Here is a 23,988-nt window from a genome sequence, read left to right on the forward strand (position 1 = left end):
GCAATGGGCACAAACTGGAACATACAAAGTTCCATTTGAATATGGGGAAAAAACTTCTTTGCTGTGAGGGTGACGGAGCACGGGAACAGGCTGCCCAGAGAGGCTGTGGAGTCTCCTCTGGAGATACTCATGACCCGTCTGGATGCCTACCTGTGCAACCTGCTGTGGGGAGCTGCTGTGGCAGGCGGTTGGACCAGATGATCTCCAGAGATCCCTTCCAGCTCCTGTGAGGTGGCCTGTCCTGCCAGTGTGTGGAAACACATTTGTTCTGAAGCACTGGGTAAATGTCCCAAAGAGGAATCGAAATGTTGCTCTGTGATGCCTTTGTTTAATGGTGTGAACCAGGCTGTAGTCACCTTACCCAGCGCCATGCAGCTCACCTTGGGCATCCAACAGCAGCTCCCCGCTGCAAGGCGGGGTGAATGGGGCACCTGTCTGCGGGAATTGCTGGGTCTATCACTCACAGTCAGCCTTCCTACAAAAACACAAAGTCGCACGTGGCTTCCCTTTGCTTTTCCGCTAAAAGCATCTCATGCAGGCTCACTGTGGTTAGAACGGGACCACTGGGAGATGCGTTCAGCGGGAGCCTCCTAGGCTCAACGCCGCCCTACGTCATCACACCACTTCTTGCGGGGACACGGTGCTGCCCGGCCCGAACTTCGGGATGCGCAACTCCCGCGTCGCTCCGCTGCTCTGACAGCGGAGGGGCGCGAGAGGGGCGCGCGCCGCACGTCCTCGAGGAGCGGCTGCCGCCGCGGGGCGCGAGCCGGCGCCGCGCCCTTCCGATTGGCTGCCAATGACATCACCCGCCCCGCCCCCTCCCCCTCCCCGCCGCTCGCCGATTGGCCGCCGGGGCCGCCCGTCGCCTCCCGCCCCGCCCCCGCAGAGCCGTACATTTACGCGGTAGCAAAAGAGAAAGTAACGAGGATGGTGCGGGTGGCGCGCGGGGCGGCGAGCGCGAGAAACAGTGGTGCGGGGCCGCCAGGAAGCGGGACGCACCGGAGCGCGCCGCGCCGGTGAGTGCGGGCGGGCGGGCGGATAGCGGCGCGGGGCAGCCGGGGCACGGGGGGCGGAGATGCCGGGCTGGGGAATGAAACTTTGGTTCTGCGCCGCTTCGGTTCGCTGCGGTTATTGTATGTTTTCTCCCCTTTCTTTAGGGAGATGGGCTGTTTGCCCTCCTGTTGTTGTTTTTAAGCGTGTCCGGCGGAGAGGCTCCGCTCTTGGTTATCCTCTTTCTAAACAGCGAAAACATGAGGGATTTTCCTCTCTTCCTTTTTTTTTTTTTTTTTTTTCCTAGGATTGCCCCCGGCCCTCCCGCTGCCCGGCTCCGTGCGGGGCGACCTGCGCAGGGCGGGGGAAGCCCCGCGGGCGGCGGGAGCGCTTGCGCTCCGCCAAGCTGTTCAGAAGCCGGCGTTTCCTGCTTTCGGCGAGATTTTGTTCTTGTTTCGCTCGGTGTTCAAGTTTGCAGCTGTCTCTGCGCGTTGAATCGAAAGCCGATTTCATTCCGGCTTGCTGGAAAAGTTGCACGTCGCCGCCGACACGGCGGGCTGCAGCCGCGGCCGGCCCTTGGCTCGCTGCGCGGGGCAGGGGAGCGCGGTGCTGCCCGGCTCCCGCCGGAGGTGTCCGAGCTGCCCCGCACCATCTGCGTGCCGACCGGTGCCTCTTCCCGGCGTGCTGCCCTGCCTGCCGTTTGCGTATATGAACGTAGCCGGACCGGGGTGTTGCTGCGGGGTTGGGAAAGATTCTTCGGCGAGCGGGCTGGGAGCTGTCAGCGTGGGGTGTGACCCGTGGGTGATGGGTGTCGGGGAAGCGATCTGTAGGTTTATGTGATGTGGTGATCTGTTTTCATCGCCTTTCTCCCCCCGCCACTCTCCCCTCCCTTTCTTCTTTTGCAGGGGGATCTTGAGTTCTTCCTAATTTGCTAGCTCTCAGCCTCCTCATGCCTCCGTCTCCCTTAGACGACAGGGTAGTGGTGGCACTCTCGAGGCCCGTGAGACCTCAGGATCTCAACCTCTGTTTAGACTCTAGCTATCTGGAACCTGCCTCCTCTGCCGGCGGGAGCCGCCCCGGTCTGCTCAGCGCAGCCGTCGTGTCCCTCAAGACTGCGAATCTCACGTATATGCCCTCATCCAACGGCTCTGCCCGCTCCCTGAGTTGTGGATGCAGCAGTGCCAGTTGCTGCACTGTGGCAACGTACGACAAGGACGCTCAGGCCCAAGCCCACGCCAGCACCAGCAGCGCAGCAGCCTCCCCCTCCTGCCCCGCCAACCAAATGGTCAACAGCAATGAGAGCGCTGGCGGCCTGAGCCCCCTGGGCGGGGTGGGCAGCCCGGTGTCGGGTGGCGGCAAGCAGCTAGCGAGCATCAAGATCATCTACCCCAACGACCTGGCCAGGAAGATGACGAAATGCAGCAAGAGCCACACACAAAACCAAGGACCTGTCATCATTGACTGTAGGCCGTTCATGGAGTATAATAAGAGCCACATCCAAGGGGCTGTCCACATCAATTGCGCTGACAAGATCAGCCGGAGGAGGCTTCAGCAGGGCAAGATCACTGTCTTGGACTTGATCTCTTGCCGGGAAGGCAAGGACTCCTTCAAGAGGATCTTTTCCAAAGAAATCATAGTTTATGATGAGAATACCAATGAGCCAAGCAGAGTAATGCCTTCCCAGCCCCTCCACATAGTGCTGGAGTCCCTCAAGCGAGAAGGCAAGGAACCCCTAGTCCTAAAAGGTAATCCTTCTCTTTGCCCCCCATGTACTGTGCAAGTGTTCCGCCACAAACCTTGCTGATGGTTGAGCTTCCAGCGTGGCTGTGCACCTCTAGGAGTGTCCCTGTGCCTCGAGACACAGCTGGCAAAGCACATCTTTCATGGGCAGGTGGTGAAACGGGCCACTTGGCAATGGTGAGGTGCTTGCCTTCCTCTGATGGTTGTCCTTGAGTAGTGGCAGGGTGGGAGTTGAACGAAGGAGGAAGCGTGCTTCCTGGTGGCTGGCTGTGTAGACAAAGAATTTCCCCCAGTGTTTTCTCGAGGTATTTATAGCCTGAGGGGCAAAGGTCCAGGAGAGTATACTTCTCTTTTAGCTTGCCAGACTGACCTTTACTTAGCAGCCTTATTTTAGTCTGTGTTAAACTCAGCTCCTGGGTGCTGGAGATGGGCAGAGGGAGAGCGAACGAAGGGAAGAAGAGAGATAAAGGAGGCGTTGCATCACTGACCAGCTGACAGAACTCAAGGAGCAGTCCAATCTTGTTGTGGTGAAACAGGGTCGGAGGAATGGACAGAGGGAGATGTTCCTCTAGAAAGTAGCCTGAAGGGGTAGCGTTTATATGTGTGCATGGATGCACACTTCTATATGTTTATTTTTTCTTCCTTTAAAGGTTCTTTTTTTCCATGTATTTTTTTGCCCTATCCCTTAATGTTCTAGGAGTCCCTAAGTTAGCATCCAAGGACACTTCCCTTTCTTCCCTTTATTTTGTAGCTCCTATTTATAACTATGCTGCCCTCTATAAATCTCTGTGCCCCTGGGCATTTATGCTGTTTAGAGGCATGGTTGATAGAGATTGGGTATGGTACTGTAAAACTGCAGGAGGATTTGTCTGTACTTAATTCACTTGAAAATAGTAACTTGTACAGGAAAAACTACCCTGTGTGGTGTGGTGGAAGTATGAGTTGGGCTAATAGTTTAGCCCATTTTCCCTGTTTACCTTCATGGCCTTCTAGGAGCCACAGTCCAGTGAGATACTCCTCTTTAAGCGTATCCTGTGGAAACTTAAAATTCTTCTAGCTCCCAGCAAGCGTGTAGTTACACTGGGTTGACTTGGAGCAAGTGCCAAAGTTGTCACAGTATGCTTCTAGTGCATGTCCCATTGTGATGTATCTTCACAAAAGGGGAGGAGGTGCTCTGTAGGGTTACGTTACCCCTCAGGTTCTCTCTCTCTGATGGCAATCGTTCTGTTGCAGAGTCCTTACAGTTAGATTTATGGTTTGTACCATGTGGTCTTCCTGCCCCTGGAAAAGAGAGATGCTGAAAGTGTGTGTCTTCCGTGTTTGTATCACTGAAGCTCCTGCCACCTCAAGCTGTACCTTGAGCAGGAGGCTGTGGGGCTGCTGGGCCCTGTGGGCAGCCCTCTCTGAGGTTGGCTGCTGTTTCCGGGGTGCTGCACAGGGCTTGGCTGGGTGCTTGTGGGATTACTTGGGCTATTTTTGGTTTTCAGCTACTGAGAAATGTGAGCATCTGTTTCGAAGACCTGCTTAGGAGAAATCCCCTCCCTGAACTGCTTCTGCCAACAGATCTGAGACCATGCTACTAGACAAAGGAAGCCCAAATCCCTTGCTTTTTGGGTGTAGGAATTGGCTGGGCCAGGGCAGACCTCGCTTGCGGAAATGAGTGCTCCTGCCATCACCTCACCTCCCTCTCTTCTCTAAGTGGGGCTCAAAGGGAGCTCTAATGTGGAGGTCCCTTCCAACCCAAGCCATTCCATGATTCTGCGAGTTCACCGTGTAGTGAAGCAGCACTTAGGAAGGTTCTGCCTCATTTTCTGAGCACAAGGAACAATGCTGGATGTGCAGTTGTTCATTTTCCCCTGTCAGATAGCATTTTTTCCATCATGCCCCAGTAGGCCAAGTGCTTACACCATGTGTGCGTGCAGGCCTGTGGCTGCAGACACCAGAATGAAACCAGAGATAGCTCTCTGCCGCTTCTTTTTCTTTTTTTTTTCTTTTTCCCCCCCTTTTTCGAGTGGTTTTTCTTGCTTGCTGTAATCCACTCCTAATTTATGGCCAACCCATCTGATGCCTGTGTTGTGTTTGCAAACACTGGTTGCTAGCCTAGCCGGCCAAGTTTATGTCCCCCTGATCCGGTGCCACGTTCTCCATCTTTGGTGCTGCCTGTCAGCCCGTGCTGCTCTCAGCGCAGTGCGGTGTCACGTTGTGGGGGGAACCCGATCGGCGAACCCAGGGTTGGGTTACGGCCCCGGCTTACTGCTCGCCGGGCAGCAGCATGGCCCTTGGTGTATTTAGGGTTAGGTGCCCCAGTCTTTTTAAGCACTGTTTCCAAAGGCCGCACGGAACTATAGATAAACGTATGAACGGGGTGCCTGACTAGGCTCAAGTTAAAAAGAGGTTGTCTGATTTATTTTTAATGTAACAGACTGACATAAACTGATGCTGACAAGGGAGCGCTGGGCTTTACAGGGATTTTAAGAGCTGTGTGCCTCCCTTTGTGTCTCCTTGCTACTTCCTTTAATATGGAGTGTCATTTTCAATTAAGCTCTTCAGAAGCTAAGATTTGCTCCATTCTTTGTTCAGAAGGCACAGCAGCATTTAGGAGACTGACATAACTATTTCATTTTTTATCAAAAAGGTGTCGTGTTCTTCACATTGCTGTTACATGGGCTTCAGCAGCCTAAGCGATCAAGGGCTGAACCTGCGGCTCAGTTGCATACAAAATATGAAGAATCTCTGTTTTTTCCTGTGTGCTCACAGCTGTTCTTGTTAGACCACGGTGTTCCATTCCTACTGAAACCTAAAGGCTTCTCTTTGTGTGGATGTGTCTTTTCTGTCCACTTCTGGGAGGAGAGGGGGTACAAACCGTGGTGGGAGACCATCAGACACCCTTTCTGCTTGATGATGGCAAAGCTGCATTTGTTTCCAGGTTGGCTCAGCAGCCCAGGTTGCTTTTGATGAGCTTGTGCGCGCTTTCCTACCCAAAACCCAGGAGCACAGTGTGGTGGGACTGTCATGGGAAAGCAGCAGTGTATTTCTGCCTTACTGGAAGAATTTGCCATCCGTGGGTGCATTAGCTCATAGCGAAAGTGGCTTGCAGTTTTGGGCTTTTTGCATGCTTTAGTTTGCTCCTGGGACATAAAAATAGGAAGCGGGGAATGCTTTTGCATTCAAATGAAAAGTATTACTTTACACAGAATGAAGTGTTCAGGTTTGGAGTTGAGTGTCTCCTTTCAAGTTAAATTAAATCTACAAATGAATCAAAAATGAAGAAGTATAGTGTCTGTGCCAAAACATTTTAACAGTCTGTTGAAACGACAGGAGTTGCCTTTGTCTCCCTAGCCAGTCTCTGGTGGCTTACTCGCCTTCCTCTGCCTCGGAGCCCCAGCTGTGGGAGCCTCATGAACCCATTGAAGCCCAGGGCTCAGTTTTTTAAAAACCCCTCTGTTTGACTGGGGGAAAACCAGTCCAGAACAAAGGTGTGAGGTGCAAATTTGCTAATAATTCCAGTTTTCCTGTGTGCTATGAAGTGGTGGCTGGAGCACTACAAGGGAGTTGGGGAGGAACTGAATGGTGGTGATAACATGTAGTTACTTCTCTCTTCTTGTTCCTGATTTGAGGAGCTTTTTTAAACTCTGGGTTGCAGTCTTCTCATTGCTTGTCTTACAGGGAAATAAATTAAGTGGCTGGGTCTTGTTATAGCAAGGAGCACAGAACCTGCCAGCAAACCACTTTGTGCTCGCTGCTGTGGTCTAAGAATAGCTTCAGATCTCTTACCAGCACTGAAGTCACCTATCAGAAGTTGAAACGACTACAAAGGGACCGAGAGACCTATACAAGGAATAAGCGCCTGGTTTACGTTGTCTCGTGCTAACTCAAAATACTGTGATCAACTGCCTTTGGAATACCTGATGTTGTCGTAATCTGTTGTAAACACATGATTTATTATTATTATGTAATCCAGCAGTACCAGTGTTAGTTTAAGCCCTAATTGAATTACACTGGAGAAGCATATTCAAGAGTAGAACTTGATACAGTGGTCAAAAAATCCAGCTGTCCAACAAAATATGTGCCTGGCACTTATTTCCACTGGAGATCTCCACTGAATAATTATTAGGTCATGGCTGAAATAGAGAAATGTGTATTTTTAAGTGTTAAGTAATGTGTGTGAAGCATCCAGCGTGTTTCAAATGTGTTCCCTCTGTGCTGCAGAGGAAGTCTGGCCTCATCGGTCACTGGGGGAAGAACTTCTGCTGCCTCTTCGTAGACAGAGATTTCACCTTCAGTTTTCAGAGTCTGGATGCAGGAGCTCGAGTACGTTTGTCAGTAGTAGTATTTGAGGTTTGAGAGGCGTCCGGTTGTCAACTAATACAGATAGGGTCCTATTTTTTTAGGATATATATGTGCCTTCTTGTTTGTTTCTTTCTTTTAAAGCAGCAGCTGATGTTTGGTTTTTTTTACTATGCTTAGGATCCTGAAAGTTTTTAGAAAGATTCTTTGATTTACAACATCTTTGAAGTGGGGGATCAGTCACTTGCCTTTAGGCAGTGATGCTTTCTTTACTCTATGGAAAACCATATTACAATTTCCTATTTACACAAGAAACTCTAAAGTGACAAAATCACATGAATGGGAGCAGCGTGCCCATAGTCTTAACACTCATCTATCTTCCACATTTATTAACCAGCTGGGAAAGAAATTTTTCTTAAATATTCAGCGTAGGCTTGCAGGGCTATAGAAGTCATGCTCTTCAAGGAAAAAGAGCAATGTTAATTTACCTAAAAGAAGACCTAATGCTTTGTCACTCTGCGCAAAAGATAAGACCGTGTGTGGTGCCTTGGCCTAGTTGGCAAGTTGCTGGTGGGCTTGGGGGAGCACTGGCTGCAGAGAACATAAGCCTGACCTGAATGTGACAACTGGCTGCTGCCTGGAGCTTGGTGTCTATTCAGCTTGGTGTTTACTCAACTGAATCTGATGGGAGCAAGCTGGGGAGAGGTACCCTCTCGAGCCCTGTACCTGCTTACTTCAGCTGGCAGGGCCTTCAGGGCTTTTCCGTGCGAGCTGTGGTCTTAGTCTGATGAATGTGTTGGCAGTAGTTGGAGTGGTAGAGCTCTTGTGCGCACCAGTGCCTTCGGGACTTGGCTGGGATGGAAAACTAGCCAGCAGTCCTGACAGTGCCCCTGCGTCCCCTACGTGGAGGCAGAGAGGGAGGCTGTTAGGACAAGCATACCTGGAGGAGCACTGCCCCTGCTTTCGAAATGTTTCAGCAGGGTTATTTTTGCAGCTGGAACGTCCCAGGGCTGTCGTGGTCTGTGCTGCGTGTTCGAATGATGCTTTATGCCCCAGCAGCTTCAGCAGTGAATCTGTGGGGATTTTTAATGCCTTGTGACTTTTCAGTACAGGAAACTGCTTCAATTAATATCTGTGATGAAGGCAACCTCGTGCCTGGAAGCGTCGCAGCCCACTGGAGATGGTTTCAGTGTATCCTCCCACTGCTGTGAAAGTTGCTGGTTCCCCAGGAGCACGCGATCCTCCAGCACGTTGTGTCAGCCTGGCTCTGGACTTGTGCAGCATAGATTCACAGAACTGTAGGGGTTGGAAGGGACCTCTGGAGATCATCTAGCCCAACCCCCTGCTAAAGAAGGTTCCCTACAGTAGATAGCAGCATTTTAAGTGCTCAAAGGAGAGAGGAAAATAAGCAAATTCCTTTCCTGTGTGGTGCAGGAAAGGGGTATTCGGGCTAGGGATAACTGTGACTAGATACCAGGGCAGTTTCAGGGCAAGGGGAGCTCTGGCCCAGGCCACACTGTGGTCATTCTCTCGCTCTGTGACTAAGCATATACAGTAGGCTTGCTGTGAGACCTCGGACGAATCATTTTAATCTGTTTGGTTTTTCCTTTTCTGTTCCCTGCACCATTTGTAACGCTGAGCTCATCTCTTAGATCAGCAATTAAGTGTGGTGGACCCAGATCCATCCACAGTCACAGCAGTGCTCTGGAACAACGCATCTGTCTTGTGCAGAAAGTGGGAGGAAGAATTAACCTGCTCCCTTAACAGTGCATCCTTGCTAAAGTAATACACTGTAGGTTCTGATTTGCCTGTTAGTGTTTTTGTTGACTTAAAAACTCAAGCTTCAGTTTTATTTCTCTCTTTGCTTCGGTGAGCAGATTATCTCCTTGCTAGAAGGAGCCACTGTGAGCAGCTGAAGGTTTGGAAGGAGCATGAGTTTGTCCTCTCCTTGCACTTGTTTTTAGTGGTGTCCCTAAAAGCACATCACTACTCCCATGCATACCTGAGCCAGCAAGGCTGCAAGGAGCCACCAGGACCCTGTAGGTGTCACCTGGTCCCACTTCTCCCAGAGGAATGAGCCTCCTGTTGCTGTTGCTGCTTGTCCCCACACAAATTACTATATTTATTAAAAACATATATGTTTTTTACCGTATGTATTTTTGCAGTGGTTTCAAGAGATTTGGAAGATAGATGGCAGAAGCATGTGTGTTATCTTGTTTGTTGAATTGATTGTTGCTAGTTTATGATGTCAGAGTGAGATACTGAGGCTTAAGTAAGCAGGTGACCAGTAATGTGTTAAAGCATTTGATCTGTATTGTGCTGGTGATGGACTCTAATTCCTCTTGGCCATCATAAGATAATGGGAGTTTTGTCTGTTGAAGCAAAGAATAAGCCAAATAGAACTGACTGCCGTATTTTAGGTATAAAAACACTTAATATGATTAACCTCGAGGCAAACCATCATATTTTTGTAGGTATTTTCCTCTTCGCCCTGTAAGGCAGTATTACATCTCTCTCAAGGAATAACACACTACTTATGCTTCCTGGGAAGTATTGTTGTTTATTTGTGTAGGCACAAGACCTAGTTTGATTTTGATCGAGCTGAAGACATTCCTTGTCTGATCACTGTTTAATTCTGCCTTCTCTAACTGTATGTTTTCTTCTTTCCTTGGTGCTGGAGTGTAGGTTCTAGCCATGCCTCCTTGCCCATTAGGACTGGCATGCAGTGCTGGGTCCTCTGATGGCCATAATGGAGTGAGCTGCCAGGTGGTTGGCCCTGTAGCATGTTGGGGCTCAGGTGCCAGTTGGACTGGCCCTGGCGTTTGTGGCAGTGTGGGGACTGCCTTGCATCTCACTGCTTCTGGTAGTTGGCTGTTTTTACTTTAGGGCAGCGTGGCACTAGGATATTTCAAGGCAGCTTTCTTTACTGGATATGGAGAAAACTTCTTATGCTTTGAAGTAGATTGCTGGAAAGTCTCAAATGAGTGCCAGATATAATTTGTAGCCAAAAGGAAAGAAGTTCTTTTTTTTTTTAAGAGGTTTTAGATCCAGCAGGAATGAGTGGCATTCACTGGTCTGTTGTAGCAGCACCCTGCTTTCCTTTCACATTATTGCAGCGTGATGCTGGTGTTTGTGGTGCAGAGGGGCAGTGGGTTGGGCTAGAAAGGAGCCTGCATTCGTTCTCAGGAGAAACAGATCGGCTTGCTCGGTTGCTGGAGTGAAGCTGTCCTGAAGAGGTTGCCCTTAAAAGGGTAAAGTGAATAAACAGATGTCTGAACCATGAAAATGTCAGCCTTCTCTAAAACTTGCTAATTAAACAGAAACATCCACTCCCACACATCCAGGATTACAGACGTCTGAAACTGTGCTGAGGGCCTTCTCCCTCTTCGGATGCACTGAGCCTGCTGTGCTGTCTCGGTCCTCATGCATCCCAGAGCCAGGAGGTCCCATCCGTTCTGCCTCTGTGAAAGCAGACTTGTAGCTCTTTGTCAATATAAAACCATTTGTGGTATCTTTATAGCATGAAAATAGTTTCTGTTCCCTCCCCCCTCACTTCCCCTGCCTCCTTTATACATAGCTTTAGCATTTCTTGATGACCTTTTTGTTAATATGATTTCCAGTGGGAGCATTTCACAGTAGAAGTATGTATTCCTTCAGGGTTTATGCTGACATTTCCAGTGATTATTTAATTGGACTTCATGTTAGCTTAAATCCCCATGAGAGAGCATACTTTTGCTATGAGAAGTTGTAAAGTGTCTAATTTTGAGTTTCTGCTATAAATGTTTGCCCTCCAGGGAGGGCAAGTCCAAACCTCATCTGTCACTGCAAAATCGTCACAGTAATGTGTTTGGGATGTGGGACTTAATTTCTTGTTCCAAGTTACATTTTTACATAGTTTGAGCTCCTCCTCTCTTAACTTTCTGATCACTCTCAGAGTGCTTTGAAGGATGCTGTCTTGTGATGTGTCCCTCTCTCCTGTGAACGCTCTTTTAAAAATTTTCTCCTAAATGGACAAACTGTGCTCACTCAACATATAGGGGACTTCCAGTTGCAAAGCTGGAACTACTGTCTTGAGTTCAGATGTGGTGACTTTAGGAAGGACTGGCGAGTTGTCCAGAAGCGCTTGTGGCATCTCTTAGAAGAGCTGGCAAGGGAGGCATGCTGCTTTCTTGGGTGGCTTGGGTGTCCAACTTCCGTTTGAGGCAAAACTATGTTTAAGACAAACAAAACAAAAACATCCCTCAAGCTGAAATCCCAAGAAACATTCCTCAGCAGCAGTTTAAAAAAAAAAAATAAAGAAAATTATTGCTTGTTTCTAATTAGAACTAGTATGGAAGATGCTGTGCTTCCTCAGAAGAGAAGAAGCAATGGGATGAGAGCTAGTGATGTGAAGAAGCAAGTCATATGTTCAGGTGTGGAAGGTACTGTGGATGGAAATGTGGTCGAGAGTGAGTGGTTGACACGATGGAAGGAAATCAGTGGAGCTGGGCAGAGCCTGTGTCCTTTGGCAAAGAGCAGTGCCCTTGGTAACCTTTCTCCTGCACACCTGGAATGTGTCCTTCAGGGCAGCGAGCTGCTCTGTTCCTGAAGTACAAGAGAAAAGCACATAAGAGCATGGGCTGCAAGAGGCCAGCAGGAGAGGATGTGCAGTGGGTGTGAGCTGCAGCAAGTTGAAATTAGAAATAATATGCAAATGCGTGCGCATGTGCCTTGATGCTGGGGGAAAGTGTACTTCTCTTCTATCTGATCAGACTTTCGACTTTTAAAGGGGTCTCAAACCAGTTGGGTCAGGGATGTGCTTGTAACTCCTGTGGGCCAGAACTCATCAATGAACCAGCATCTCAGGATAGTTCCCACATGGAAAAAAACTGACCTTGCAAGTTCTCTGGGCTTGCTTTTTTTTTGTTTGTTTTGTTTTGCTTTGTTTTGAAGTGCTGTTGGCAGCTTGATTAGAGGGAGAGACTAGATTAGATTGAGTGTATCAAAGTGGAAGCTGTTCTTTGTGAACTATGTTTACTTTCACTTTTTTTGTTGTTTGTTTAAAGCTTAATCTTTTGCGGCAGGGCTGATGCCAAATGCTGTGTGGGTGATAGCGGCAGAAGCCCTGCAATGGGTGGTTTGAACCTCCTGCAGACAGGTGAGAAGCCTTCTTGAAGGACTGGAAAGGGACACCTATCTCACATGCTGGTAGCCACATGAGTACAAAAATCTTTAGTTATTTGTATCTTTGTGTTCTCTCAGCCCTAGTTCTCCAAAATCAGTGTTGATTCTTGAGGCCACTGAGGGTGCTTACATTGTGAAAGCATGGTGAATGAAGTTTCTGTTCTTAAGAGCTGAGAACGGTTGCAGTTATGTTTTTTTTTTTTCCCCATTCTTTTACAGCAGAAATGTACAGAAGCAGTCTTAGCATCGTTGTATTCACCTTGTACCCTGACTGAAGTGAGGGGTCAAGTGGGCTTGACCCCTTACTTCAGTCTCCATTCAAATTTTTTTTTTTTTTTAATGAAAATGAACAAAAACCCCATAGTTTTCTTGAAGTCAGAAGAGCTAGTTCTAATGTTGTCTAGGAGGCCTGATAGGTCCCCACTAGTTTTGGGAAAGGAGAATTGCCCTTCTCATCTCTGCTTTCTGCTATGTGCGCCAAATACAATATCTTCCACCGCAGCACAACCCTAGAGCTCTTCACAGCAGTAAGCGTGAGCCTGGCTGTGCTGAGGGGAAGGGCGTCTGTCTTAGATAACAGGAGCACTCCTGCCATGCTTGAGTTAGTCCCATTGCTCCAAGAGGTGTGGGAAGTGCTGTTCTCGGTGGTGTCCTGAGCATTGCTCACCATGTAGGCCTACCCCTGCTTGAGGCAAAAGCACAGGGAGGCTGAGGGAGTTCTGCAGAAGTATGGAGAGCATAAGGGAAGTCCCTTTCTCTGTCATCTGGTGGAGGTAAGACTGGTGGAGCTCTGGCTGGGTTGTAGCCCAGATACAAGGCCATACATTTCTGCAGGCTGTGGGTTGGTATTCTGAAGACATGTTCCCAGCGGTTGTCCGTATCCTGAGAGTGGCTTTGGCCATGACTGGCAGAGCTCTGCTTCGACCTGTAAAGCTGCTTTTCCCTTGGGGAAGGAAGCGAGCTGTGATAGATTTGCTGCTGAAAGCGCACCCAAGCATGCAGAGAGGATACATAACAGCGCGACCCAGATGAGCTCATGCTTGCTAGCGGGTGCCTCAGCACACCCTGCACATGCAGTGGGAGTAGGGGGGTGGGCCGGGACTGGACCCTGCTGCCCACCTGTGGTGGCACAGGCCTGGGCACCCCCAACCCACAGCACACCTCTGTTTGTATGGGCCCAAGTCACGTTTGCTTAACCTTGAGGCATCCTGCACTTTGAGTCGACATGACACAAAGTCATCTGTTCATTAATAACGCAGAAGCAGTTTAATTGTTGTCTTAGTGGAAAAATACATGAGACTGTCATCAGCTGTTGCTTCTGGCAATGCTTTCTGCAGTAATGTAAATAAATGAGGTCACAGGTTTAAAGGAACAGGCTGTACTTGCACAAATTCAAAGCGTCATCTTAAACGGATATGCACCAATTGCCTGAACGTCTTCCATGGCAGTGCTGCGCTCGTGCCACAGACGTTAGCTGCTTAAAGCTGTAACATTTTGACCTTAAACACGGCCACATTTAGCCATAGGGCTTGGTTTCTTGTGTAGGTCCTGTTGCTATCCCCAGAGAGCAGAGCTCAGCGCTGCCCTCCGCTCCCTGTGAGGAGCTGCAGCCACCATGAGGCCTCCCCTCAGCTCCTCTGCTCTGGGCTGAGCAACCCCAGGGGCCTTAGAGCTCCTCACACACCTTGTCCTCCAGGCCCTTCTCCATCTTTGTAGGTCTCCTTTGGACACTCTCTAATATATCTTTTTCTGATAATTCACAGCCCTATGGGATTTCTGCTTCTGTTGCATGTGAGTTTTGGTTTGGTGCTTTTTTTTTTTTTTAGGTGGCTTTGTGGTGTTGTAATTGAAAATGAGCGGATCCAAAAATCCATCTGAATAGCTTTCAAAGCTGTATAAAAGGTCTGTTTGTCTGCAGGGATCACGTGTTTTGTCTAAATGTGGATCCTGCATCTGCAATTTGTCATGTATAAAAGATGTTCCTGCTGTAACTGCAACAGGTATTGCTCCGTTGTCGGTGTGTTTTGTGCTGCTTGACTTTGCCTAAGCTCTCCCTACTGTGGGAGAGGGAGCAAGGTAACTTACTCTCTTTACTGTAGGGTTAGAGCCTCTTTCGAGGTAGGAAATATGTCAACTCTGCTGAAACATCACAAACTACACCCTCACTTATAGAGAATGATAGGATATCCTGAGTTGGTAGGCACCCACGATGATTGAGTCCAGCCCCCGGCTCCTGACAGGACCACTGATGAGGTATTGCAAAGCACAGAGAAGGAGGGTGGGTGTTATTTTACTCTTCGCATATTTTTTTTCCAGTTTTCTTCCTTTATAAATCCCTTGCGCAGAATGTGTGCAGATAAGGTGTGTTAGTTTTGCTTTCTGTAAAGATGGCTGTTCCTATTGTGAGGTCACGGTCCCTTGCAAAACTGGTCACCTTGTTTCTACTGTACATTTTGTGTCTGCTTTCAACCTTTCTACCCTTTCGTGATGGCACGTGACAGATACTATTTGGCATGATTTCCATGCCGCTTACCCTGCTTGATTTGCTCGGAGCTGCCGTGGCTCCTGTCCAGCTGCTCACCTGGCCTCAAGAGCACAGGGCAGCCTCAGAGCTGGGAATCTGCCTGCAGCTGCTGCATGGCAGGGGTTTGGGAGGCACCATGCGAAATGTCTGTGGGCAGGTGGTTGCAAAAGGCCTGAGCAAACAAGTATGAATAGTTGGAGTGTATACAGTGCTGATTTGAAGCTTCCTAAAAGTTTTGATGTCTCAGACAATCCCTAGCCTGTGGTCATTCACTAACTGTTCTGGCAGGACAGGGCAGTGGAATATTTCACATGGCTCATGCAGTGATAACTGCAGACATCTCTGGCCCTTCACATCAGTGGTGAGCATAGGCACTGGCTGCTGATGCGTTCTACTAGATAGCAGGGCAGGCTGTCTGCTGCAGAGGTCCTGCTTCCTTCATTCCTTCCTTATGGAAGAAATACTGTGGATTTCCGAGTGTGCTGGGCATCCTTGCATGCCTGTTGCTTTGTTTGGGTGTGGGTAGGGTCACACACCCTGACAACCTGCTCAGCAGCTGTTCTGGAGCAGCGTGTGGGATGTTCTCTGTATCTGTGCGAGGGCTGTGTCAAACTGACTGGGTGGTTCAGGCTTTTTAGCACACTCTGGTTATTAAAGCTATGTGATATCTTCAGAGATGGAGAAGACAAGTTACAAGCACAGCATTCTGTAATTCGGTGGTAGCTGATCTGTCTGCTAGCATTTTGTTTAGTCAGTGTGTTGCGCCTGAGAATCTGAATGTTGTCCTGGAGGAGGGCACACCGCTGCATGTGAGCCCCATGGCTGGAGCTCAGCAGTACCATGTGCCCTGCTGGTCCTTCCCAGTGGATGTGTTTCTTGTCTGCTGCAGCTGCTGATATGTAGTGAAGGCTTTCTGTATTGCAGTTAGCAGCTGAAAATCTGCTTTTAAAACTCAGCTTACTATTGTACTGGTGAGAGGCTTCTCACCCATGCTTCATGCCACAGCCCATTGTAACATTTCTGTTTTCCTCTTTGATGACATCTTGTTGCATCCTTTTTGGTCACTCATTCTTGTCCATTGCTCCGTTGGTAGAGTGTCTGAGGCAGTTCAGGTTAGTGATCCTCTCCGACTGATGTGCTGGGAAGGAGCTTGCTGTAGGTTCTCCAGCTCTGCTGTGTGTTTAGGGTGGCTTCTGAAGGGTGATATCATAAGGGGTGCACGTCTGAAGAGTGCTGAAGCAGTGGAGTCCTCCTGTGGCTGCGACTCCCAGAAGGCTGTGGCAGAGGTGGAAAGTGGGAACTGACCCCAGGGCCACTGGAGCAGCTTATTCTTTGGAGTGGTTCTTGCAGATCCCCATGTGTCCTGGGTGGTGTTTGAACAATTATTTAAGTTGAAGGTACTGCTTGCCTGTGCAAAAGCAGAGTAGTGTTGGAGCAGGATTAGGATGACTGGAATGTGGTCAGGGTTCAGCCTTTAGCCTAGGCTGTTGGTTTGGGTGGGATGTCAGATGGCATCATCATGGTGACCATGGTTGTCTGTTTTTTGAGCAGCCTGCAAAGACTTTTCAGCCCCCATCAAAGCTGGGTGGTGTAGTTGGCAGATGAGCTCAGATTTTTGTCCTTGCCCTTTCTTCTGCCCTTTGCCCTGTTACAACAGCTTTGTGAACAGAGATCTTTAAGGCCGATCTGTTTATGCTTTGTCCTGTAAACTGCAGATACAGCTGAAGATAAGCATGCTTTTGAGGCCCGATGCATTTTGAGAGCGATTCAAGGATATCTGGGAAAGTGAGTTACTAGCAGTATGTGAAGGACAGGAGGAAGGTGGGATCAGACAGGCCTGAGGACCTCTGTAGCATGCTACAGCCTGATGTCCATCCAGAAGTGCCCAGATGTGGAGACACTCAGCCCTGTCAGGGTTTGGTTTGTGCTTCCTTGTCCCATCTTCTGGTGTGTGGCCAGTGGTCTGGTGCTGCCTGAAGGATGGGAACTCACCTGCCCTTGTGCAGAGGAGGGGACTGAGTTGGGGAATTGCTTGAGGAGTGGAGAATACAGGAAAGTAAGCAATAACCCTCCTTTGTGCAAAGAGTAGAAGGCAAGGCGTGGCTGCCTGCCTTCAGCAGAAGGACCCAGGGCTGGCTGGGCATTGCAAGTCTCCAGAGGAGGGTCTGGGATTTAAAATTCCCCTCTGTCATAGAAGTGAGGTCAAACTGTGCTTGTTTTCCTCCTGTTGGCCAGTCGCAGGCATACAGACAGCGTGCATGGGTTGTAGCTGAGTATCTCCCTTCTCAAAGTTTGCTGTGGCCTGGTGAGGGGCACTGGTGCTGTCAGGCACCAAGATGGGCCCTGGATGAGCACTGGCACCAAGGTGCTGGAGCTGCAACACTTAAGACTTGGGCATTGAAGTCTTCCGCTCTAGCTGAACCAAAGCCTGTGTGACAGCATGGCTTTGAAGTCTTCCTTTTGCTAGATCATTGTGAAAGAGCATGGAAAAGGCAAATAACCTTTTAGAAGAAAGCGGGGGGGGGAAAACCCAGCAGGATGGTGACATTCAGCATTTGTGTTGGCTGGAGTAAATCTTTCTAGTAATTTAAAAATTCCCCTTCCTGGAATTTTTTTGCTTTCATTTAACAACGTGCAGTTGAACCTAAGTGTTTGGCTGGTCTCGGCACAATGCGTGGCCCCGCGCACCCTGGTTGAACAGAAACCCACATGTCTGTGGGCGGCAGGGGGGTATGGCTGCCCTTCTTCTCCTGCCCCTTTCTTCCCAGGCGCGGAGGCGAGCCACCTGTTAACATTACATCATCGGCTTCCAAGAACGCCATCGTACCAAAGGCCTGAAACAAAGTGGTTCTTCTTGTATTGTTTGCGCTCAAAGAGCTGATGTCATGCCAGCTGATGTCATTGTGTGCTTTGTGTAATCGCTATGGAAACTGGGCAGGTGGGGAGCCCGGGGCTGATGTAATTGCCGAATGAGGTGTAGAAAGCAGCTCTGCTTTTCTTCCTAGTTCTGCAGAGCCACCCTCCTGGAGGGGGGTGGGGGAAAGAAAAAAAGAGGGAAATTGCTGCTTGAAAAAGCCAGCAGTGTGACTTGAAGTAGAGCTAGGGGGAAGACGAGCCAAAAAAGTGACTTCTCCCTTCCCCCTCAAACCCATTTCCCAATCCATATTAATGTCCTAAAAATAACTTGCTAGATATTTTCAGGCAACTGGGGCAGAAAAAGGAGAGCTGCTTGCCACATGTTAGGCAGGCACCTTGGTTGCTGTTACGCTTCAAGGCGTGGCGTTGCTTTGTCCAACTGCACGGGCATGTGCTGTTCTCAGGAGCAAAGGCTGCGAGAGCCACTCTGTCCCTTGTCCCGAGCACTGCGGATTCCCTGTAGAGGTCTCTAACCAAAATATCTGCTTGGCCTCTCTCCTCAGGAGGACTCAGCGGTTTCAAGCAGAACCATGAAAACCTCTGCGATAACTCCCTCCAGCTGCAAGAGTGCCCGGAGGGGGGAGGCGGCGGTGCGTCCGCAGTGCCCCCCGCGCTACCTCAGTCCATCCCCACCACGCCGGACATCGAGAATGCCGAGCTCACCCCCATCCTGCCCTTCCTCTTCCTCGGAAACGAGCATGACGCTCAGGACTTGGAGAAAATGCAGAGGATGAACATAGGCTATGTAATCAACGTGACCACCCACCTGCCCCTGTACCATTACGAGAAAGGCATGTTCAACTACAAGCGGCTCCCGGCCACTGACAGCAACAAGCAGAATCTCAGGCAGTATTTTGAAGAGGCTTTTGAGTTCATTGGTAATTATCCTTGACTAGAACTACTTTCTCCCCACTCCCCCCAGCCTCCCATTACCTATTACAAGAATCTGGAGTGAATTTTATGCTTCACTAACTACCCTGAAGGCTGTGTAAGGTCACATTTACTTTTGTTTGGATTGTCAGAAATACTGAGCACCTCATGTTTCTGCTGATTCTCATCTCTGGCACATCTGACTAAATAGCCCAGGGGTACAATTTTATCCATTGATAGCAATGCCTACCTCTAACCCTCCAAATTTAGGTCTTTTCTACCCCTGCTTCTCCCAGCTGAGATTGTTGTCATTCCCTCTTCGTGATTCCTTTGCAATTCCTAGTCTTCACAGTGGCTTCTAGCCAAATTTTTGTAGTAACTATTTTTAATGACAGCTGAGTCTTCCCTAATTCAATTTTATGAGAAAACTGACAAACTTTCACACTCCACTTATTTTATCATTAGATTTGTAACTTCAGTGTATGTGTGGGTGAGAGGATAGTGGTGAAAACTAGTATTAATAAGCTTCAAACTCCTGTAGGCTGAGAGACAGTTCACTGTGAAAATGCAGCTCCATCTGAAACTGGGAAGGTAGCTGAGGAAATGAAGTTACCTGTGTGGGTTTGAACCTCGCTGTGATTCACACAGTGTATACCTCATCCAGAATGGGGGGGGTGCGTTCAGCTCTGGCCATCTATACTAAGCTCAAACAGCCTTCTTCAGTGGGCCTAGTCTTTGAGGACATTAAGTAATACTGAAAGCTTGTGAGGACCTTTCCTTGCCCTTCTCTATGCATTTCTGGGCACAGCTTCCTGCAGTGCACAGACGGAGCTCAGCCTTTTGCAGCACAGTCGATGTCTGCTGGTGTTTATCCAGCAGAATTTCATGTGCTTAGACATCTCCTGAAACATCCTGGTGCTGGGAAGGAACCATAGTCATGAATATTTTCTTTTTTCCTGATGAAGCTGGGCTAATCTTTATTATCAATAGCTAAGGCTTGAAGCGGAGGCTAAGATGATGAAAGTATGCTTTGCCACGTCGCAGCTTAGGTCCTTAGCTGACCCCATGGACTTGCTGAAGTGGACTCAGAGCTGTCTTCCTTGATGCCTGCTCTTCAAAAACAGACAGTGTTCATGGCTGCTGGGTGAGAGCATGGGTGCACAGCTCCTCTGGAAGTTGAGCCTGCTTGTGCTGGCTCTGTGGGGTGCTCACCAAGGATCCAGCCCTGGTTGTGGAGCTGGTGCCTAGGGTGGGAAGCCCAAGCTGAGCATGTTCTGATTCCCATCTGCCTTGGAGCTGGGTCTCACTGCTCGGAAGCAGGCAGCTCTTGTGTTCTGGATAGCAGGGGATCATCATGCTGATGCATACGCTCTTTAGTCACGTTATTTCAGTGAAGGTGAATAAGCAGAACACTGCTTATAGTGCAGTTTTGATGGCAAGCAGCATTAGAACTCAAATCTAACCATTAAGGGCTTCCACCAGGAGTTCTTGTTGTCCTCTACCATGTAGAGTACCAAGGGATCTCTGTTTACAACCCATTTTTTTTTTATTTTTTTATTTTTTTCCCTCCCAGTGGTGCCTAACCCAACCCCTGCTCCACCAGCAGGGCTGTCAGGTCTACTGATCACTGCATGCATGGGAAGGTGAGGGCACCTTTAGTGGGAAGTGGAGAGCTAGAGCCCTTTCTGAGGCCAGGAGAGGGGAAATCCTTGCCTTCTACCTTTGGGAAGAAAAGCTGGGTCAGGAAATCAGTAAAATGTTAAACTTAGAGTTCAGCAAGACAGGGTGATACGATAGGCTAAACTTTCATTGGGGGAAAAAAACAAAACAAATAACCAAAAAAGACAACCTGCAGAGCTGCACTGAGGTCTTCTGGGGGTAGGAGGGAGATGACTGCATCCAGCATCCCTGAGAACTGCAGGGTTAGAGTTTTTAAGTCACACACTGTATTTTTTAATTGGTTTGATGACCTTACTAAGGACAGAGAAAGCAGCCTTGCTCTGAAAATGTTTAGAAAGTGTTTTGAAACCCATTTTACTTTCCTCTTCAATAATTATAGCTTGAGGGGCTAGCTTTGTTTTTAATAAACAAATACTTATCCATTGAGGTTTTTCTCCATAGCAAATTTAGCCAGCTGGGGAAGAAACTAGTCGAAGTTTTCCTTCCCTCAGGGTAAGCTTTTTTAATTGCATTTGAGAAAATAGGGAAATAGTAAACAGTAGGTCATTGGCATATATCTGTTTATATAAATTACAAAATGAACGTAGGTTTAGTTAAGACCATAGGAAGTGAAACTAAAAGTGTGTTAAAATATGTTTAGAGTTTTGAGTTTCTTAAATACTGACTGATAGAAACATAGAATTCGGCTTCATTTAAGTTCTCATAATACAGGTGGAACTTGTGGAATAAGGTGCACTTTATTCTTGGTGGGTTTGGATTCACTCCAAAACCTGTAAACTAAATTCATGTTCCCCTCCAGATTAATTTAAAAAAAAAAAAAGTAATACATTGAAGTGTCACATCTTTAAAGCTTTATCTTCCATTTTAAAAGTAAGCCATGGGAAACAAAGATGGCATGGCAGTGACTTCCTCCTCTTTCCTGGGTCCTGTGCTTCCAGGAGCTTTTTTCACTCCCAGTGTTGCATCTCTCTGTGCAAATGATGTGTTTTGGTGGAGAGCATGTATACATCTGACTGCAGATGTGTGCTGTCCTTTTCCTCCTTCCTCTCGTTCTTTCCTCTGATCCTAGTGAGATGTTTGGAAAAGGTAGCATTCGGCAGGATGAGGTGCTCCAGTTGTTGAGGGACAAAGATGACAATAGCCTTTTCACACAACAGAAGGTGATTAAAATTGGGCTGGGAGGCAGGGGTCAAGTTCAAACACACAGCTTGCTGCACAGACTGGCCTGTGTGTTTCACGTGAAGTAGCTTTTGACTCCCTAAAGGACTAGAGAGAAAGAGGAGATGCTGCTGTGCCTCTAGCCAAATAGAGGAACTTTTCACATCAAGTTACTTCTAATTGCACTGAGCTTTGCTAATTTACTAAATAGCAAATGTCTTACTTTCTTCTGTCGTTCTTGTTTTCAGAGGAAGCTCATCAGTGTGGAAAAGGTCTCCTCATTCACTGCCAGGCCGGCGTGTCCCGATCTGCCACCATAGTTATTGCGTACTTGATGAAGCACACACGCATGACCATGACGGATGCCTATAAATTTGTAAAAGGCAAACGACCAATCATTTCCCCTAACCTTAACTTTATGGGGCAGTTACTGGAGTTTGAGGAAGACCTAAACAATGGAGTCACACCACGAATCCTCACACCAAAGCTGATCGGCGTAGAAACTGTTGTGTGATGGTGAAACTGCAAAGAGGTGGTCAATGAAGGGGTTAGCCTGCTCTTCACCTGATTTAGGGCAGTGAGGGGTGGGCTGTGGGGTTTTTGTTTGTTTGTTTTTTAGCTTTTGGGTGGGGAGGGGGTTGCAGCAAACATTTTGTGAATAAAAACCTTTTTTTGTAAGGAAAGGTTTTTAAAAGAGATCCAAGAACTTGGCCATGCTTGGGATGGGGTTGTGATTTCCTTCCCAGGCACTGGTAGAGCAGAGAAGCTTTGGAGCAAAAGGAGTACGTTCTAAAATCCAAAAGACAAGAAGAAATATTGGGCTTTTTTTGTTAGTTTGTTGGTTGTTTTTTTCCTCCTTCTCTCCAGCTACTCATAGAGTTTATGGCTAAAGTAGTCTGTGCAGGTTCATAGACTGAAGAAACCTAAGTTGAAGACAAAACACAAACAGCCAAAACAAAGCAGAAGAAACTTGCTGAAGCATGAGGGCCTTCGTTCTGCAAAGGCGTTGCTACAGATCACCTAGCAAATTGCTCTCTGACGCAAAGGAGATCAGAGCAGCTTAAAAAGTCTGCAGGCACTTTTCACACTCCTGACTCAAACTAAAGAAGAAAAAAAAGTTTATTTGGCGTGTTTCATGTTCCAGTTCTATTTTTCTATTTTGGGGTGTAAGGTTTTAACAGAAAGGGACTTTGATCATTCTATGCCATATGCCTTCACTGGCTTCTTGTGCAATAATAATTTGGGATTTGTTTTGAGTGTTCAATCCAATTAGAGTTGGCTGCCCACTAATAATAAGATAATTTTTAAAGTCTAGTAGTGCAATGGCAGCTGGCTTGGTTCAGAAGGGATAAATTAAAGCAATTATTTTGTTCCTTTATATGATTTTGATCCTAGTTACAGTGCCATAAACCTTGTTACATATGTATATCAGAATGTACAAAAATCGAGAATGAGCAAAGTTTATTTAAAAAATATTTTTCGCACAAAATATCGGTGTGTTTCAGTTGTCTATGTAAAAGAAATTTGATTATAAAAGCAAAACATCCTTTGGAAAATGTGTGTCCTTCTATTTCTTTAGCAGTTTTCCATTTGCTTTCTGTCGGATGGGCTTTTGGTTGTGCTTGATTTTTTTTTTTTAGGGGTTTGTTTTTGTTTGCTTTTTCTTTTGCAGTGTACAGTGCCCATTGACAAAGCTGATATTTTTGTTTGATATCTCTTCTTCAGTGTCCTGTTCCCGTCCTCTGCTGGTGGAACGTGTTTTCTTCATTTCTTGCTGTACTCTTGCATCCTCTGCTTTCTGTAGCCGTGTCTTTCTCTCCTGGAAATACATCAAACTTGGAACTGTTCAGATGAATTAGCATGATTGGGGCAGGCTTTTTGGGACAGACCTACAGCTCAACAGTCATTTAAAAAATAAATAAATAAATAAACATTTTCCAATAATTCCTTTTTATCTTCCTGCAATTAGCTTGCCTTCTGTGTTTCAAAACTAGTTTGTAGAGAGAGATGGGTCCTCCAGTTTTTTTCTTCACTTCTCTATAGCCTGCTCCTTTAGCAGTTCCATGATCCCTGGTCCTGCTGGAATTTTTCCTTCTCTTTGCCCACTTTTCTTTCATCCTTTCCTTTTTCCAGTTGTGTCACTGTTAAGTGTGGTGTGTATTGCAAGGCTTCTGCCCAGCAATGTCCTTTAGGTGGCTGACTTCTTTTGCTTTTTTTAATTAATGGTATGGTATAAACTGATCTTCTCTAGACTGTTAATAACTCAAAATTTGTTTGAGCCTAAAAAATTAGCTAAAAAACATTTCTTGTATGATTCTGTTGTGCAAGCTGATATATCCCAGGAAGACTGGTAGCTGTGAAGGTTTTTCCTAGGTGAAAACCAATGTAGACTGAACCAAGATTAAAACAGGACCTGTCAGAAAACTTATGTATAATCACATTAGACATGTATATTTTTGTGGACATTTTACTTAAAATGTTGTTACTATACCGATATTTTCTTGAAACGTATCCCTTTATTAAATTATTTTTCTACTGGAACTGATTTTTTTTTTTTTCTTTCCTATGGTTGATCCCTTCACTGAGAGGCCCTTGGTGGGGGGCATTACCCAGGCAGCAAACCCTCCTGAGCTCCAGCTGCTGCGAGTTGAGGAGAGCAT

General features: G+C 47.5%; 1 protein-coding gene across 1 annotated transcript; it reads left to right on the forward strand.

Annotated features, from left to right (window-relative positions):
* On the forward strand, nt 876–23,869 carry DUSP10 (dual specificity phosphatase 10). Its single transcript, XM_021391403.1, has 4 exons — nt 876–1,016; nt 1,896–2,735; nt 18,124–18,498; nt 21,577–23,869. Exons 2-4 carry the CDS (start codon nt 1,940–1,942, stop codon nt 21,840–21,842), a joined length of 1,437 nt encoding a protein of 478 aa, XP_021247078.1. The 5' UTR covers nt 876–1,016; nt 1,896–1,939; the 3' UTR covers nt 21,843–23,869.

The sequence above is a fragment of the Numida meleagris genome, chromosome 3 (assembly GCF_002078875.1).
Source record: "Numida meleagris isolate 19003 breed g44 Domestic line chromosome 3, NumMel1.0, whole genome shotgun sequence".
Taxonomy (NCBI): domain Eukaryota; kingdom Metazoa; phylum Chordata; class Aves; order Galliformes; family Numididae; genus Numida; species Numida meleagris.

Excerpts from the sequence above, each read along its gene's own strand:
- DUSP10 (XM_021391403.1), top strand. The coding sequence starts at position 1,940 with ATGCCTCCGTCTCCCTTAGACGACAGGGTAGTGGTGGCACTCTCGAGG. Across the intron at positions 2,736-18,123 it reads GGAACCCCTAGTCCTAAAAG|GAGGACTCAGCGGTTTCAAG; the intron begins GTAATCCTTCTC and ends CTCTCTCCTCAG. Across the intron at positions 18,499-21,576 it reads AGAGGCTTTTGAGTTCATTG|AGGAAGCTCATCAGTGTGGA; the intron begins GTAATTATCCTT and ends TCTTGTTTTCAG.